This window comes from Ixodes scapularis, unplaced genomic scaffold, assembly GCF_016920785.2.
Source record: "Ixodes scapularis isolate PalLabHiFi unplaced genomic scaffold, ASM1692078v2 ptg001158l_1___fragment_3__unscaffolded, whole genome shotgun sequence".
In the NCBI taxonomy this organism is placed as follows: Eukaryota; Metazoa; Arthropoda; class Arachnida; order Ixodida; family Ixodidae; genus Ixodes; species Ixodes scapularis.
In genome coordinates, this window is record NW_024610108.1 from 3289027 (window position 1) to 3305000 (window position 15974).

Consider the following 15974-nt stretch of genomic DNA (forward strand, 5'->3'; position numbering starts at 1 on the left):
AATATAAATCTTCGTTTATGTTGTCCCTATTTAATTCCTGCTTAAAAGCTGGACATTTTCCTCACTGTTGGAAAAAAGGTAAAATAATTCTTTTAAATAAACCCAATCGACCTACAGACGAAGTTAATTCATATAGACCAATATGCCTCAATTCAATCTTTGGAAAGGTCCTAGAAAAGTTAATATATACAAGGCTTTATTTTTTTCTGGTACAATCCAAATTAATACATCCTAATCAATTTGGTTTTACCAACCATCAATCATCTACACTAGCACTTTATAACCTGACTCAGCATCTTGAATACATTAAAGAAAGCTCCAACATAGCGATATTAATCTCTTTGGATTTCTCAGGGGCATTCGATTCTCTATGTTATCCGCTAGTTTTAGATTATTTGCAAATTCATAAATGCCCAAACAACATCTATAGCTTATTATCCTCTTTTTTTGTAGATAGGTCAGTATCCTATATATCATCAAATCTAATAGAAATTAATAAGAAAGTGTCATTGGGATGCCCTCAGGGTTCCCCTTTGAGTCCGGTTCTGTGGAATATTCTAATCAATGATCTTTTATGTATAAAATTCCCACTACATGCACACTTACAAGCCTTCGCCGACGACGTAATCTTGGTTATCAAAGGAAATTCAAGAAGAGAAATTGAAAATCGGGCTGAAAGTATATTATCTATAATTTATAATTGGGCTCAAGAAAGGAAGTTGCTCTTTAATTATGCTAAATGTTTATGTCTTCTAATTTCAAAAGGAACAAAATATCAAAATCGACCTCCATCAGTTATCTTTAATCACCATCGACTCACTTTTCAAAAAGAATTAAAAATTCTGGGAGTAATTTTTGATTCGCATTTGTCTTTTTTACCTCATGTTAAATACCTTAAAACCAAAGTTGTGCAACATACAGTTAATCTCTCACGTTTTTCATCAGAACAATGGGGAATCACTTCTCAATTTCGAAAAATCTATCTTCTATCAATTGAGAGATATATGGTTTATGGAGCTCCGGTATGGTGGAAGCCAGAGCGGTCTTCTCATTTGAAACGTGGAATGATGTCTGTCCAGCGAGTGCCTTTGCTAAAAATATGTCATGGTTTTCACACAATACCGAATTTAAGTCTTCCAATATTATGTAATATAATACCTATAAATATCACCTTAAATATTGAGGTCTTCATGTTTAAATTATTTCAACTGAAACAAAATGCACAGTTTTATGATTGGAATGTATTATCTAGTGAAGTAGACTATCCCTTTGATATATGGAATATTCACCCAAGTAAAAGATATGCTATTCAATACCAACATTACAACCAACAACAAACTATTGAATGGCACAATGAAATTAATGTTTACACTGACGGATCCGCTTGTCTCGGGCGCGTGGGGGCAGCGTTCGTCTCCCTAAATCAAAATAAAAAAATTTTACAAATCGGCAGATATACATTACCCTCCTATAGTACAGTCTTTGATGCTGAGGCCGTTGCCATTTTAAGAGGTCTTGAATACTTAAAAGCAGTAAATGGGGGCCGGGACTGCAATATATATACCGATAGCCTTTCGGTTCTACAGGCCTTAGCAAATCCAGTTAATGTAAATCCCATTATATGCAAATTAAAAAATAATATTATCTCTCTTCAAGAGATATGCAATGTTAATTTTTTCTTCGTAAAAGGTCATTCTGGAATTTTCGGAAACTAATTGGCCGACCAGTTTGCAGATTCCGCTCGTCGATTTGGCATCTATGTCCCAATGAAAAAGTCAAAAAAATCTATTAAAGCTCATCTCTTAAATCAGGCCCGGTTAATTTGGAATAACGATTGGGGGGCGGATGGTGCCCATTGCAACTTATATCAATGGGTCCCATCAACTTTGACCATCCCATCTTTCTTCCCTCCTAGCTACTATCTTACACAATTGCTTACTGGACATGGCAGATTTCCGTTTTATTTTTATCGGTTTTATATTAAAAATAACAAAGAATGCTTTTGTGGAGAAGAATGCAATGACCTATCCCATTATTTCGATTCATGTCCCGCGACTCTAAATCATATAAACCAGCTAAATGCTACATTGAATGATACTCACCAGAAACAAAAGATACTTAAATATAATGCAAAGGTAGAAATTTTGATAGAAATGATTAAATACATAAATGCATCAATAGAATAAAACAGTTAGGAAAACAATATTCTCTTGCACTGGCTGCGAGCATGGTCAGGAACGTCTGCAGAAAGAGCTAAGATGGTGGAGAAGGCTACACGAGCTTGATATCATCTGTTCCAACAAATCTGAATTTTGCCACCACATTTTACGCTCTGCCCCTGGCGGGCGACAAGCAAAACATGGCAAAAAAAATGCATGCTATCTGCAGACCGCATTGGAATGGAGGTACGGACAAGATCCGGATACCAGATGTCCATCATACTTTCTTTACATGGCTGGAAGACCCTCCAACTTCGAAGACATGGACTAGCTCCGCTGTCATGGTCTTCTCGTTCTTCATAAATGACTGCCATTAGAATGATGGAACACATTGCATGCCATCGGAAGACCCATTTCTGGTTAGGGGGCACGGACCAGATCCGGGGCCCGGGCTTCCATTAGATATATATTAATTCAACTCTCGCATGCTTGGAAGACCCTTCTGATTACGTTAGGAGGACACGGACTAGATCCGCAGTCCAGGGCTTCCCAATAGCTTCCCTATACTTGACCTCCACAACCCATGAAAAAAAAAAGCTCGATGCCGTCATTTAATGCAGTTTCTCCGATAATCTCTCAGCCAGTTTTAATACACAAAATCAGGCTAAGAAGTATGATAAGAGCTGCGGGAGTTGAGTTGGGGTGATGTGGCGGTTAATGGCTTTTCTGAGTAGGGTAACGAGAAGGGTGGGGGGGGGGGAAGTGAAATGGGTGAGAAAAAAAAAAGAAATTGAGGTTTAACAAATTTTTCATAAAGTCGTCGACCTAATCATTGGGGAAAAAAAAAACATTCAATGCCAAAAACAAATAACTCTTTAAATATACTTGATTGGGGGAAAAGAAATATGAGGAATTGTAGTCCCGCTTCCCTGGAACAGGGGAGGAGCACCGCCGAAAAAAAAAAAAAAAAAGAAAAAACAGATGAGCACTTGGGGGACAGCGATCTGACAGTGTATTTAAACAGTGAGAAAGTAATTATAGTAAATCAAACCCTTTCTTATTAACCTCTGAAATATAAATGGATCATATGTACAATTCATATAGTCAGAAAAGCATTCGTATAAAATACTTTCTATCAACAGTTTTGGAAACATCTTTGGGATTTATTCCTTATCTTAGCAAAACAAATTTATATCATTCCGGGAACAAGATAGTTTACCCATTTAACCCGCACAATAAAATCCGCCCTTTAAAATAAAGCATAAACCATACCTACTTAAACACCCCTAAAATCAGAAATCTAAAGGTTGTAACGAAATTAGTCTCTCCTCAATTTGAATCGAAAAGTCGATCACAAACACTACACAATCAAATAAGAGGTGTTATATGTTATCCAAATAGACAAAACTCAATAGACCTCTTTCCTGAGAAAAAAATAACTTGAGAATTTACGGATTTTTTTTGTGTTTTAATTTTTATTCTTATAACAAAGTTTCTTTATTGCTTTCTTAGGAGGTCCAAAAGTACACAAGATGAGAAACTCTTGAAGTCGTCGTCTTCGATAGCGCTGAAGAGGGAAGCAGCAGAAGTCTGGTTCATCCGAAGCCAATTCCTGGAAAACATTTTTGTTTTTGAATTTTCCCTTTCATTACTCAATAAATACCCGCTGATAATTCTAGACCCGTTCCCTAAATGTGGTTTGCTGCTTCCCATATTGATTTCTTTTAAATTGGCTTTTACTTAAAAATTTATGTTTTGATTCATTTGAATCCTATTTTTTTAATTTTAATTGGATTAAACCTGTTATACCATCTGGTGGTGCAGGTAGAGAGAGCATGTTTATTTTATTCATTTTTCTCTCACATAGAAATTGTCCCTATCTACTGACTACTGACTCGACGACGACGACGAGGAAACACCGAGATCTCCAAGCAGTAAGCTGTATCGTTTCAATCGTTTTTTTCCCTTATTTCTAGATTTCAGGTTAAATTATGTTAGCGGTTAGATTTCTAAGATCCGTGCGATCATTTTGATATATTGAGTCTTAATTTAGCTATTCTAGAACTCGAGAAATTAACCTTCCAAATCTGTGTTCACCATTCCAGCCATGGCAATTCGATTCGAACAGTAGAAGTAGAACCCTTCAAAAGACACCGTATATGTTGTTCTTCTCAATTGAAAATCTTCGTTAATAATCTATTATCCTTGGTAATTTAACTCCGGCATCATGACAAGTCAAGAACAAGGTAAGTGTGGACAGGAGGGGGGCGGAGGTGAACCCGATAACGACCACCACAACACAATTGAAAAATTACATTTGGGAGTAATTCAATTGGTCAACGACGAGAAATCCAAAATCAACAAAGACGTAGGACGCCAAATTCTTTTGATCTTTGCGCAAATGATGACTCTTGTCGGTAAACAAAACACGGAGAATGTCATTCTGAAAACCAGACTGGAGGAAAGAGGAAGAAGTCACTCTTATGCTGATGTGCTACGCACTCACTCGGACATGCCGCTGGATCCTGGCGCGATGCAGATCTCTGCAACGCGACAGGAAACAGCAAATATCATTCAACCACGAACATCTCCCTCACGACCAAAGAATGCATTATTGATCTATCTTCGTAATTCGACTACAACGGCCTCCAAAGATATAAAAGTCCTCTTAAAGAAATATTTTGACCCTCACGCCTTAGGGGTGTCAGGAGTAACTTTAAGAGAGATTCGGGATGGCTTGGCGGCTCAGTCTGACTCCGCCCAAGAACTGGAATCGTTATATCAGGCAATTGAACAACATCCGAGTACTCGAGATATATTTGTCCTTCGAAAACCAAACAAACGAAACCCACAGTTTCGAATTTCGGGAGTGGATCCCGATATTCTTCCGGCGGAGTTATTGGCTACTTTAAACACCCAAAATTCAGACCTCAAAATTGAACCCCAAGACTTTACTCACCGAACTAGTTATAAAGAAAAATCCGGAAATGTCACTCATATTATAGAAGTTAAAGCACCAGTCTACCAGAGAATTCAATCTAAAGAAAAGGTTCATCTTGGATGGACTTCCTGTCCAATAACCGAAAACTTCTATGTTCCCCGTTGTACGAAATGCTGCCAATATGGACACACTAAGGCTAAATGTATATCGAAGTCCGGTTTCTGCACTATATGTGCAGAAAACCATCCAACCACGGAGTGCACAATTACGCGATACCAGGACGGGAAATGTAGAGCATGCCAAAATCGCCGGCTTCATGCTAACCACCCATTTGGAGCGAGTGAGTGTGGAACACTGGCGTTCCACATTACTCGCCTCAGAGCTCAAACTGATTATCCGCAATAATTCCTTAATTTGGATTTGATCTTTGAACAGACTAAAATCGAAAATGGAAAGTAAACTTAAATTTTTACAATTAAATTTAGGTAAATCAAAAGCAGCAATATATAATTTAAATCAAATATATAACGATCTTCACGCTCAATTTATTTTAATTCAAGAACCTTACGTACTAAATAATAAAATAATTGGTTTTCCTATATTGGATAGTATATACTGTTCACAGACGGATCCCAAATGCGCTATTATCATTAAAGATAAAACATGCTCCACGTTTGCAATCAAATTAGAAAAAGATTTAGTAGCCCTAGAATGTACATTTTCATCATTGTCCATAATTGTTATATGTGTTTATATCTCGCCTAATACTCCAATACTTAACAATCTTATTAGACTAGATCTTTTAATGGCAACCTTAGTCCAGAAAAATATAATATTTGGGGGAGACTTCAACGCGAAAAACACTAGCTGGGGGGAGATTCTAATGATGATCGGGGGGAACAGTTAGCAAACTTTTTCTCAAAACATAACCTAATCATAATAAATGACCCTCATTCACCACCAACATTTACTACGGGAAATGGGAGGAGTTGGATAGATATTACTGTAACATAATCTAACCTCCATAGTTTAATATATGACTGGAATATTTTAGATTCTGAATCTCTAAGCGATCACCAAATAATATCTTATGCTTTGATAAAACAATTAGGAATCACAAACAAAAGAATAACCCAGAAAGGAGCAGCTCAACTAACCCTATATATTCGTAACGAACCCTGGTTCAAATATATTAGTTCAAATCATTACTCTGCTTTCCAAATAGACTATATTTTAAAGGAATTTTATTGTAAATTCCAACAATGGATAAAATTATGCGAAAGAAATATTAAAAATCACAAACAACAGGTGCCGTGGTGGAGTCAGGAACTCCAATTAATGCGAGCAAAAACTTATGCATTAAGACGAAGATTCCAGCGTTCTCGTAATTCATTAATGGAAACATACAATAAGCGAATATATTACGATTACAAAAATCAATATAAAGATCTTATTTTAAAATCCAAAATAGACTCATGGCATAAATATTGCTTTGATACTACTAAAAGATCATTGTTTGGTGTCCCTTATAAATTAGCTTTTGATAAATTAAAAAAAAACATCTATTATCCCACCAATAAGAAGATCAGATAATACAATAACTACCTCATTCGAAGACTCAATTAAATATATTTTAGACACACTCTTTCCACATTTAGACCCCACTATAAAAAACCCCTATATTGATCAAATCCAGGCTTATACTTCCACTCCTCCCATGACCTTACCTGACTCCCCTTTCACATTTCTCGAAATTTCTACTATAATTAATAAGTTACGGAATAAAACTGCTCCAGGCCTTGATGTAATAAATGTTAATAACCTCCGTACTATCTGGACTTCTCATCCTCATTTTCTACTTTCTATATTTAACTCCTGTTTAAATATTGGCTACTTCCCAAGAATATGGAAAGAGGGGAAAATTATATTAATTAACAAAAATGACCGGGACAATAATCTACCGGGTTCTTATAGGCCTATTTGTCTCAATTCAGTTTTGGGGAAAGGTATTAGAAAAATTAATTAATAATCGAATTTACTTCTTTCTCAACTCTAAAACTTTATTACACCATTTACAATTCGGTTTTACTCATAATAAATCTTCAACATTAGCATTGTATCAATTAACAACCCATTTGAAACAAATAAAAGAGCACGGAAAATCTGCTATAATGATTTCTTTAGACTTTACTAACGCATTTAATTTCCTTCGCTTTCCATTAGTACTTAATTTCTTAAAAAAGCACGAATGCCCGTCCAATTTGTTTAACATCATTCAATCTTTTTTCCAATATAGAATCATTACATTTGTTACTCCAAATAAACAAAACATTAGTAAATTAACTAATATTGGCTGCCCACAAGGCTCCCCTCTGAGCCCACTAATGTGGAACATAATATTAACTAGCTTACTAGAGATAAAATTTCACTCGCATACTTACATTCAGGCTTTCGCCGATGATGTGGTCGTGGTAGTGGCGGGGAGTTCACGCCGAGAATTAGAAACGAGATCATCAGACACATTAAACATAATAGGTACTTGGGCTTCACAGAACTGTCTAAATTTTAATTATAAAAAATGTCAATACCTGTTAATTGCGAAAGGCACCTATCTACAGAATAGACCTCCTATCGTATATTTTCAAACCCATAGATTACCCATAGTTTCCCAAATTAAAGTTCTAGGAATAATATATGATTCACACTTATCCTTCCTTCCCCATCTTCAATATATTAAACACAAAGTCCACACACATAGCCAAAATATATCTCGTATATTCTCAACCAATTGGGGACTTTCTTCACAACAATTAAAAGATATTTATATCCGCAGTATAGAAAGATATATCGTATATGGAGCGCCGGCATGGTGGACACCCACAAAGAATTCCCATCTGTTAAGAACTTTAATTTCAATTCAACGAATTCCTTTACTAAAAATAGCGAAAGCATTCTGTACAGTTTCCAATATTAGTCTTCCGGTGTTATGTAATTGCATACCAATAGAGATAATATTAGATATAGAAAATTTTATGTTCCGATTATTCCAACTACATCATATCTCTAAATTTGAAAATGTTACAATTGAACCAAAAGATGTATCTTATCCTATAGATCCTTGGCTAACCCACCCAGCACTTAAATTTCAAATTAATTTCCAAAAATATAACAAAGAACTCTTATCTTCATTGAACAATACGTTGTCACTCTATACAGACGGCTCAGTCTATTTAGATCAAGTAGGAGCAGCTTATGTCATCTTAAAACAGAATGGAGGAATATTAAAGGTAGGTAAATATAATTTGGCCTCTCATAATACTATCTTTGATGCGGAAGCTATAGCAATCTTTAAAGGACTAGAATACTCTCTTACAATTAACGAACATTACCATTTAATAGTCATAACAGATAGTTTATCAGTATTACAAGCATTAGCAAATGCTACAAACCGAAACTCATTAATTAACAACATTAAGAGCTTAATTCAAAAAATTATAGAAAAACGTGCTATTTCCTTCTACCACGTGAAGAGTCACTCTGGGGTCGTAGGTAATGAATTAGCTGACCAGTTTGCTAATTCGGCACGTAGATATGGTGTTTTTCATCCTCTTTCCAGATCAAAACAAAATGTAAAACGTAACATTATAAAATTGGCAAGAAAAAAATGGGACCAAATTTGGCAAGAAAGGGGGCAAACCTCAGAATTAATAAAATGGATTCCGTTCATAACTAATATCCCTTCTAGCTTCCCTCCTTCGTATCATTTAACTCAACTCCTAACTGCACACGGAAGATTCCCTTTTTATTTCCATCGATTTAATATTCAAGACCACACGATATGCCCTTGTGGAGAATCTTGTTTAAATATAGATCATTATCTGAAAGAATGTCAATTAACACAGCGATACAGAAAAGAATTAGACACTCAAAACCTAACAACAAATAAACGCTTAGCTATGTTAAATTCAATAACAAAAGTTAAATCTTTGACTAACCTTGTACAATATATTACATCATTAATTCCCTAAAAAAAAAAAAAAAAAAAAAACCATAATAATAATTGGAGACTGGATGTTACCAATGATTTAACAACAAGGCAATGTGGCATGATTGTTTATTACGAGTAACGAGATAAGAAAAGAAGGAAGAAGAGAAACAAAGGGGAAGAACAAGAATAGAAAATAATAAGAAGAAAAAGAAGGAGACTGGGAATGTTAAACATATTTTCACAACACATTGGTAAACAACAACAATGAAAAACCCAACTCAAAACAACAAAATGAAAACGCCACATTTTAAACAACTTACAACAACTAAATACAAAATGACAATGACATAACAGATTAGACAGCCTCACTTTACAACGTCTGAAGAAAGAGGAAGACCCACTAAAGATCAGGGGAGCTTAGGACTTGTCTTAAGCTCTGGGCTTCCATAACTTATCGAAAATGCTTTCAAATACCCACCTTGGAGAGGACCCATTTATTCGGATAGGGGGCTCTGGACTAGTTCCAGCCGCCCGGGCCTCTCCTACAGATGTTGCTTTTCTTACAAACTCACTACTGAGAGGACCCATTTCTTGGGATAGGGGGCTCTGGACTAGTTCCAGCCGCCCGGGCCTCTCATTTAGCTTTTACCTTTTCTTAAAATATTGGGAGGACCCATACTCACCCCAGGGGGCTCTGGACTAGTTTCAGACGCCCGGGCCTCACCATTAGCTTCTTCTTTCTCTTAAACATTGGGAGGACCCGTATTAATGATAGGGGGCTCTGGACCAGTTTCAGACGCCCGGGCCTCACCATTAGATTCCACCATCTACTACGGGGTGGAGAAAATTTCAGTTCTGCAATGTCGGTTGACATCGTATACCACATTCTTGAACCACCGATTCCATATGTAAGTGGTGTCGGAAAGAAAATGGACAAAGGACTCAAACATCTTTGACTCGAAGTGATTTATTGATCACACGAAGACTACCCAATTGAAAATGAAACTTACACATACTTACAAAATGAACACAGAAACCTGAGAAAGGGACGAAGACAATCCTAACTTAAGAAACAAGACGAAGAAGAAAACGAGTAAATGGAAATGCTCGTAGCAATAAACCCTCATGCATGCATAGTGTAAAGAAAGAAGAAAAATATTAAACAAATCTATTAATACAGTCAATTCTCTTTTAATCTACTCACAACATCTATTCTCTATTAGACAGATAATCAGATAATCTAATTATTTGTTTACCTGTCCTAGGAAAAGTAGCATTTGACATTGACATAAACTATAAAAATATACACACCATTTAAATCGCTCTTCTTAACTCACTTCGAAAGGCACACCATTATGATCGAACCTCTAAATAATATCTTGCACACCGGCATACTTGTAATTCTTGAACTAAAAATACTTTCCTCCCTCCAACACCCATCGAGTTGTACCTCAGGAAAATATCTTAATCTGAATTTCTTAACCTCATAAGTAATCAAAAATCAGATCACGAAACACTACAACAGAAACATCCCGGCCCTTTGGCTGGGTTTATCTATAATATTTTTACTATATACCTATTAAAATTTCAAACAGAACAGACAAGGTGCAGTGTACCAAGGAAGGAAGAGAATAGAGAATGGCAGGACTGGAGAGGAGAGAGCAAGGAAACAGGAACCTGCAATGACAGAAGACCAGAAATTCCCATAATTGTTACAACCAAAAAGGGGAAAAAAAAAAGTTAAGATCTATGTAAATAATGTACATAATGTAATTCTATGTAAATATATATTATATTTACTGCTTTAACCTTCTATCTAAATTTATAAACATAAAGTTTATGTAAATATTTATAACGTCTAATTTCCATTTTCCATGTATCCTGATTACAGATAAATATACATACCTCGCTTCCTCGTCGTCAACTTCCCGTTCAGGAGACAGGCAACCCGGAGAACCCCTGAAGAAAAAAAAAAAGAGAAGATAAAGTCAAAATCAAAACATACATTTTTGATAGAGAAAATTAATGCCCGCTGACTATTTCTTTGCCCGTTCCCTATCGAGGGTTTCGCTGTCTCCCCTGTTATTCTTTTTGATTGGCTTTTTCACCAAAAATATCTTTGACCGCTTTATGGTCCTATTCATTTACTTTTATTGGATTAAACCTGTTATACCGATTGGTGGTGCAGGTAGAGAGAACAATTGTTTTTATTTCTTTTCACTCTCACTTACAAAATGTCCCTATCTACTGGAGGGACGACGACGACGACGACGACGACGACGACGAAGCTACTAGTTCATCCCTGGGTGAGCGGTATCGTTCTGATCTTTTTTTTTCCTATACAACTACCTGAGAGTTAAGAAAAGTTAGCGATAAGATAGCCAAATTCGCCGCGATCATTTTGATACCTAAATTGCCTTATTAACTTTAATATTTTCACCGGGAATTGGATCCGGATTCCTAGCCCTCATCGTGCCCTTCATTCGGGCACGGTGATATGTTCCTGGATCCACTTCGCGCTGGAATTGTAAAAAAAAAATAATTGATCTATCTAGTGAAGCACTAGATTGTGGGGATCTAATTGACGAAGCCAAAATTTTGAGAACGGCGGAATTAACTTTGTAGTCACTGGGAGTCTTCTTTGCTGGCCTTCGCTATGCAATTAAGACACCCTCTCATTCGTTCTTCTTGATCGGTTAGCAAGCTTGGACTTCGTGTTTCCGCAAGGAAACATGCAGGAAGGTTCGAGCGGAGTGGGGGAGGGAGGGGAAAGGGAAAGTGGAGGAGACGAGGGAGGAGGAAGAGATGGAGGAAGAGACGCTGGGGGAGGAAAGAGAGGAGAAAATACGAATAATGAATCAAACAACTTCTCAGATACCGTAACTGCCATTCAGATGAAATTGATTCAACTTCTGAGTAATGAAAAAAAACAAAATCAACAAAGAAACTGGAAGCCAAATCCAACAACTATTTTCGCAAATGCTGAACATTAATATTAAACAGGAAATAGAGATCGCATCCCTTCGTGCTACAGTAACAGAAAAGTCCAAATCTCCAACATATGCTCAGGTATTGGCCGCCAAATCATCGGGGCCACCACCGTCAGGGGGAGAGACAGACGCGGCTGCCCCTCCTGGGCCGGCGGTTGTAGGGAGCGCAGGTCCTGCTGGACAGGCACCGCGGATGGGCCATGCTCTTCTCATCTACTTGCGAGACCCTACCAATTCACCATCTAAGGATATCAAAGTCATGTTAAAAAAACACTTTGAACCCCAAACTCTCGGACTGGGTGAGGTGACCCTTAGAGATATTAGGAACGGAATTGCGGTGCAGTCGGCATCATTGGAAGGCATACAAAATCTGGCTGATGCCATTAATGAACACCCCAGCACTAAAAATGCTTTTGTTCTCCGAAGACCCGCAAAGAGGAGGCCCCAGTTCAGGGTGTCTGGGGTTGACCCAGACCTCCTGTCAGCAGAATTTTTAGTGACTCTTCGGGCCCAGAACCCAGATATTCAAATTGAGGCTGACGAATTCACCATGCGAACCTTTTTTAAAGAAAAATCTGGTAATCAGACTTTTATTTTCGATCTTACCCCTTCGGGGTACAACAAAATCAAACATGTAAAACGCTTAACATTAGGTTGGACCTCGTGCCCATTATATGAAAATTTTTTTGTTCCAAAATGCTATCGCTGCTCTACATACGGACACACTAAAAAATTTTGCCCATCTGAATCTGAGTTCTGCGTGAACTGCGCAGGTAGTCACGCGACGGAGCAATGTCGCGTCATTCGACAAGATGACAAACGATGTCGTGCTTGCGTGACGCGTCGAGTGGATGCCCGGCACCACTTCGGAGCGGTGACTTGTGGAACTTTAGCGTTTCACGAGTCGCGTCTGAGGGGGCGCACTGAGTACCCCACTTAGAACAATACTGTACATAATGTATAGTTTGTATATAGAGAACCAGAAAAGTTGGGTGTACAAAGATCTAAATAATTTGTATATAGGTGGTGTGCAGGGATGTATAGAAAATGAAGTGTTTAGAGATATTGCAAATTAATTTAGGAAAATCTAGAGCAGCTACGGCTCATCTAGAAGAGACATGTTGCGATATTAATCCTAATTTTGTTTTTATTCAAGAACCCCATGTATATAATAAAAAAGTAATAGGAATTCCACTACATTACACTACCATTGCAGCAACATCTCCAAAGTGCGCAATCATTGTACGGGACAAAACATGTTCTATTTTTATATTGCTTTTACAACCAGACATGATAATAGTTAAATGTAATTATGCAGACATAGAAATTATATTAATAAACGTTTATCTGTCCCCTAGAGCAGATTTTCAACATTTTCTACTAAATTTAAATTCCGTAATTAGCCCTTTAAATAACCCTAATTTAATAATTGCAGGAGACTTTAATGCAAAAAATATGCTTTGGGGTGGGAACATCACTGATGATAGAGGAGAGGAGTTAAGTGAATTTTTACTCTTAAAAAATCTATTTCTTTTAAATAATAGAGACTCATTACCGACTTTTGAGTCAGCTAGAGGCACGAGCTGGATAGATATATCAGCGGTTTCGGGAAATTTACTTTCACAGGTTGCTCACTGGGATGTCCTTGAGATTGATAGTTTAAGCGATCATCAATATGTTTCATTTGGATTGTTTAATGCCACAAACACACCAGTCAAGAAGATCACATTACAGGGACTAGTCAAGTTATATAACATAATACAACATGACTCATGGTTTGAAAATATTATCATTCATTCAAATAAAGAATCAATAGAACATGTATTATCTAAATTTTATGATAAATTTAATAGATGGGTTAAACAATGCGAACGTAATGTAAAACGACAAAAACGAACACCATGGTGGATTGCTGAACTCCAGCAAACACGATTACGTAATAATGCCTATCGTAGACGCTATCAAAGATGTAATAACTTCGAATTAAGAAACTCTTATAAACGAGAATATTACGACTATAAACAATATTATAAAGACTTAATTATTTCCGCCAAAATGACCTCATGGCATAGTTTTTGTTATGAAGCAACTAAAAAATCGTTATTCGGAATCCCATATAAACTAGCCTTTAATAAAATAACCACCACTCCACCATTACCTCCTATTATTAAAACGGATTATACATACACCACCTCTCACACAGAATTCATTATATATATACTCAATAATCTTTTTAGAACGGATAGTACCGAAACCGACTCGCAGCTAATTAGCACCCTCAGAGAGCGTATAGTCAGCCCTCATTTAGGCCCTTCTGACCCAAATTTTACATACCAAGAAATAAATACCATTATAATGAATTTAAGAACAAAAACAGCACCGGGATTAGATAAAATTACTGCATCTATGGTTAAGCAACTCTGGCAATATAAGTCTTCGTTTATGTTGTCCCTATTTAATTCCTGCTTAAAAGCTGGACATTTTCCTCACTGTTGGAAAAAAGGTAAAATAATTCTTTTAAATAAACCCAATCGACCTACAGACGAAGTTAATTCATATAGACCAATATGCCTCAATTCAATCTTTGGAAAGGTCCTAGAAAAGTTAATATATACAAGGCTTTATTTTTTTCTGGTACAATCTAAATTAATACATCCTAATCAATTTGGTTTTACCCACCATCGATCATCTACACTAGCGCTTTATAACCTGACTCAGCATCTTGAATACATTAAAGAAAGCTCCAACATAGCGATATTAATCTCTTTGGATTTCTCAGGGGCATTTGATTCTCTATGTTATCCGCTAGTTTTAGATTATTTGCAAATTCATAAATGCCCAAACAACATCTATAGCTTATTATCCTCTTTTTTTGTAGATAGGTCAGTATCCTATATATCATCAAATCTAATAGAAATTAATAAGAAAGTGTCATTGGGATGCCCTCAGGGTTCCCCTTTGAGTCCGGTTCTGTGGAATATTCTAATCAATGATCTTTTATGTATAAAATTCCCACTACATGCACACTTACAAGCCTTCGCCGACGACGTAATCTTGGTTATCAAAGGAAATTGTAGAAGAGAAATCGAAAATCGGGCTGAAAGTATATTATCTATAATTTATAATTGGGCTCAAGAAAGAAAGTTGCTCTTTAATTATGCTAAATGTTTATGTCTTCTAATTTCAAAAGGAACAAAATATCAAAATCGACCTCCATCAGTTATCTTTAATCACCATCGACTCACTTTTCAAAAAGAATTAAAAATTCTGGGAGTAATTTTTGATTCGCATTTATCTTTTTTACATCATGTTAAATACCTTAAAACCAAAGTTGTGCAACATACAGTTAATCTCTCACGTTTCTCATCAGAACAATGGGGAATCACTTCTTCTCAATTTCGAAAAATCTATCTTCTATCAATTGAGAGATATATGGTTTATGGAGCTCCGGTATGGTGGAAGCCAGAGCGGTCTTCTCATTTGAAACGTGGAATGATGTCTGTCCAGCGAGTGCCTTTGCTAAAAATATGTCATGGTTTTCACACAATACCGAATTTAAGTCTTCCAATATTATGTAATATAATACCTATAAATATCACCTTAAATATTGAGGTCTTCATGTTTAAATTATTTCAACTGAAACAAAATGCACAGTTTTATGATTGGAATGTATTATCTAGTGAAGTAGACTATCCCTTTGATATATGGAATATTCACCCAAGTAAAAGATATGCTATTCAATACCAACATTATAACCAACAACAAACTATCGAATGGCACAATGAAATAAATGTTTACACTGACGGATCCGCTTGTCTCGGGCGTGTGGGGGCAGCGTTCGTCTCCCTAAATCAAAATAAAAAAATTTTACAAATCGGCAGATATACATTACCCTC

The 15974-nt window shown here is 36.5% G+C and overlaps 1 protein-coding gene across 1 annotated transcript; it reads left to right on the top strand.

Moving 5' to 3' along the window:
* Positions 1–11877: 11877 nt before the first annotated feature.
* On the top strand, positions 11878–13051 carry LOC121834433. Its single transcript, XM_042288120.1, has one exon. The coding sequence runs from the start codon at positions 12008–12010 to the stop codon at positions 13016–13018; it is 1011 nt and encodes a 336-aa protein (XP_042144054.1). The 5' UTR covers positions 11878–12007; the 3' UTR covers positions 13019–13051.
* The last annotated feature ends 2923 nt before the right edge of the window (positions 13052–15974 follow it).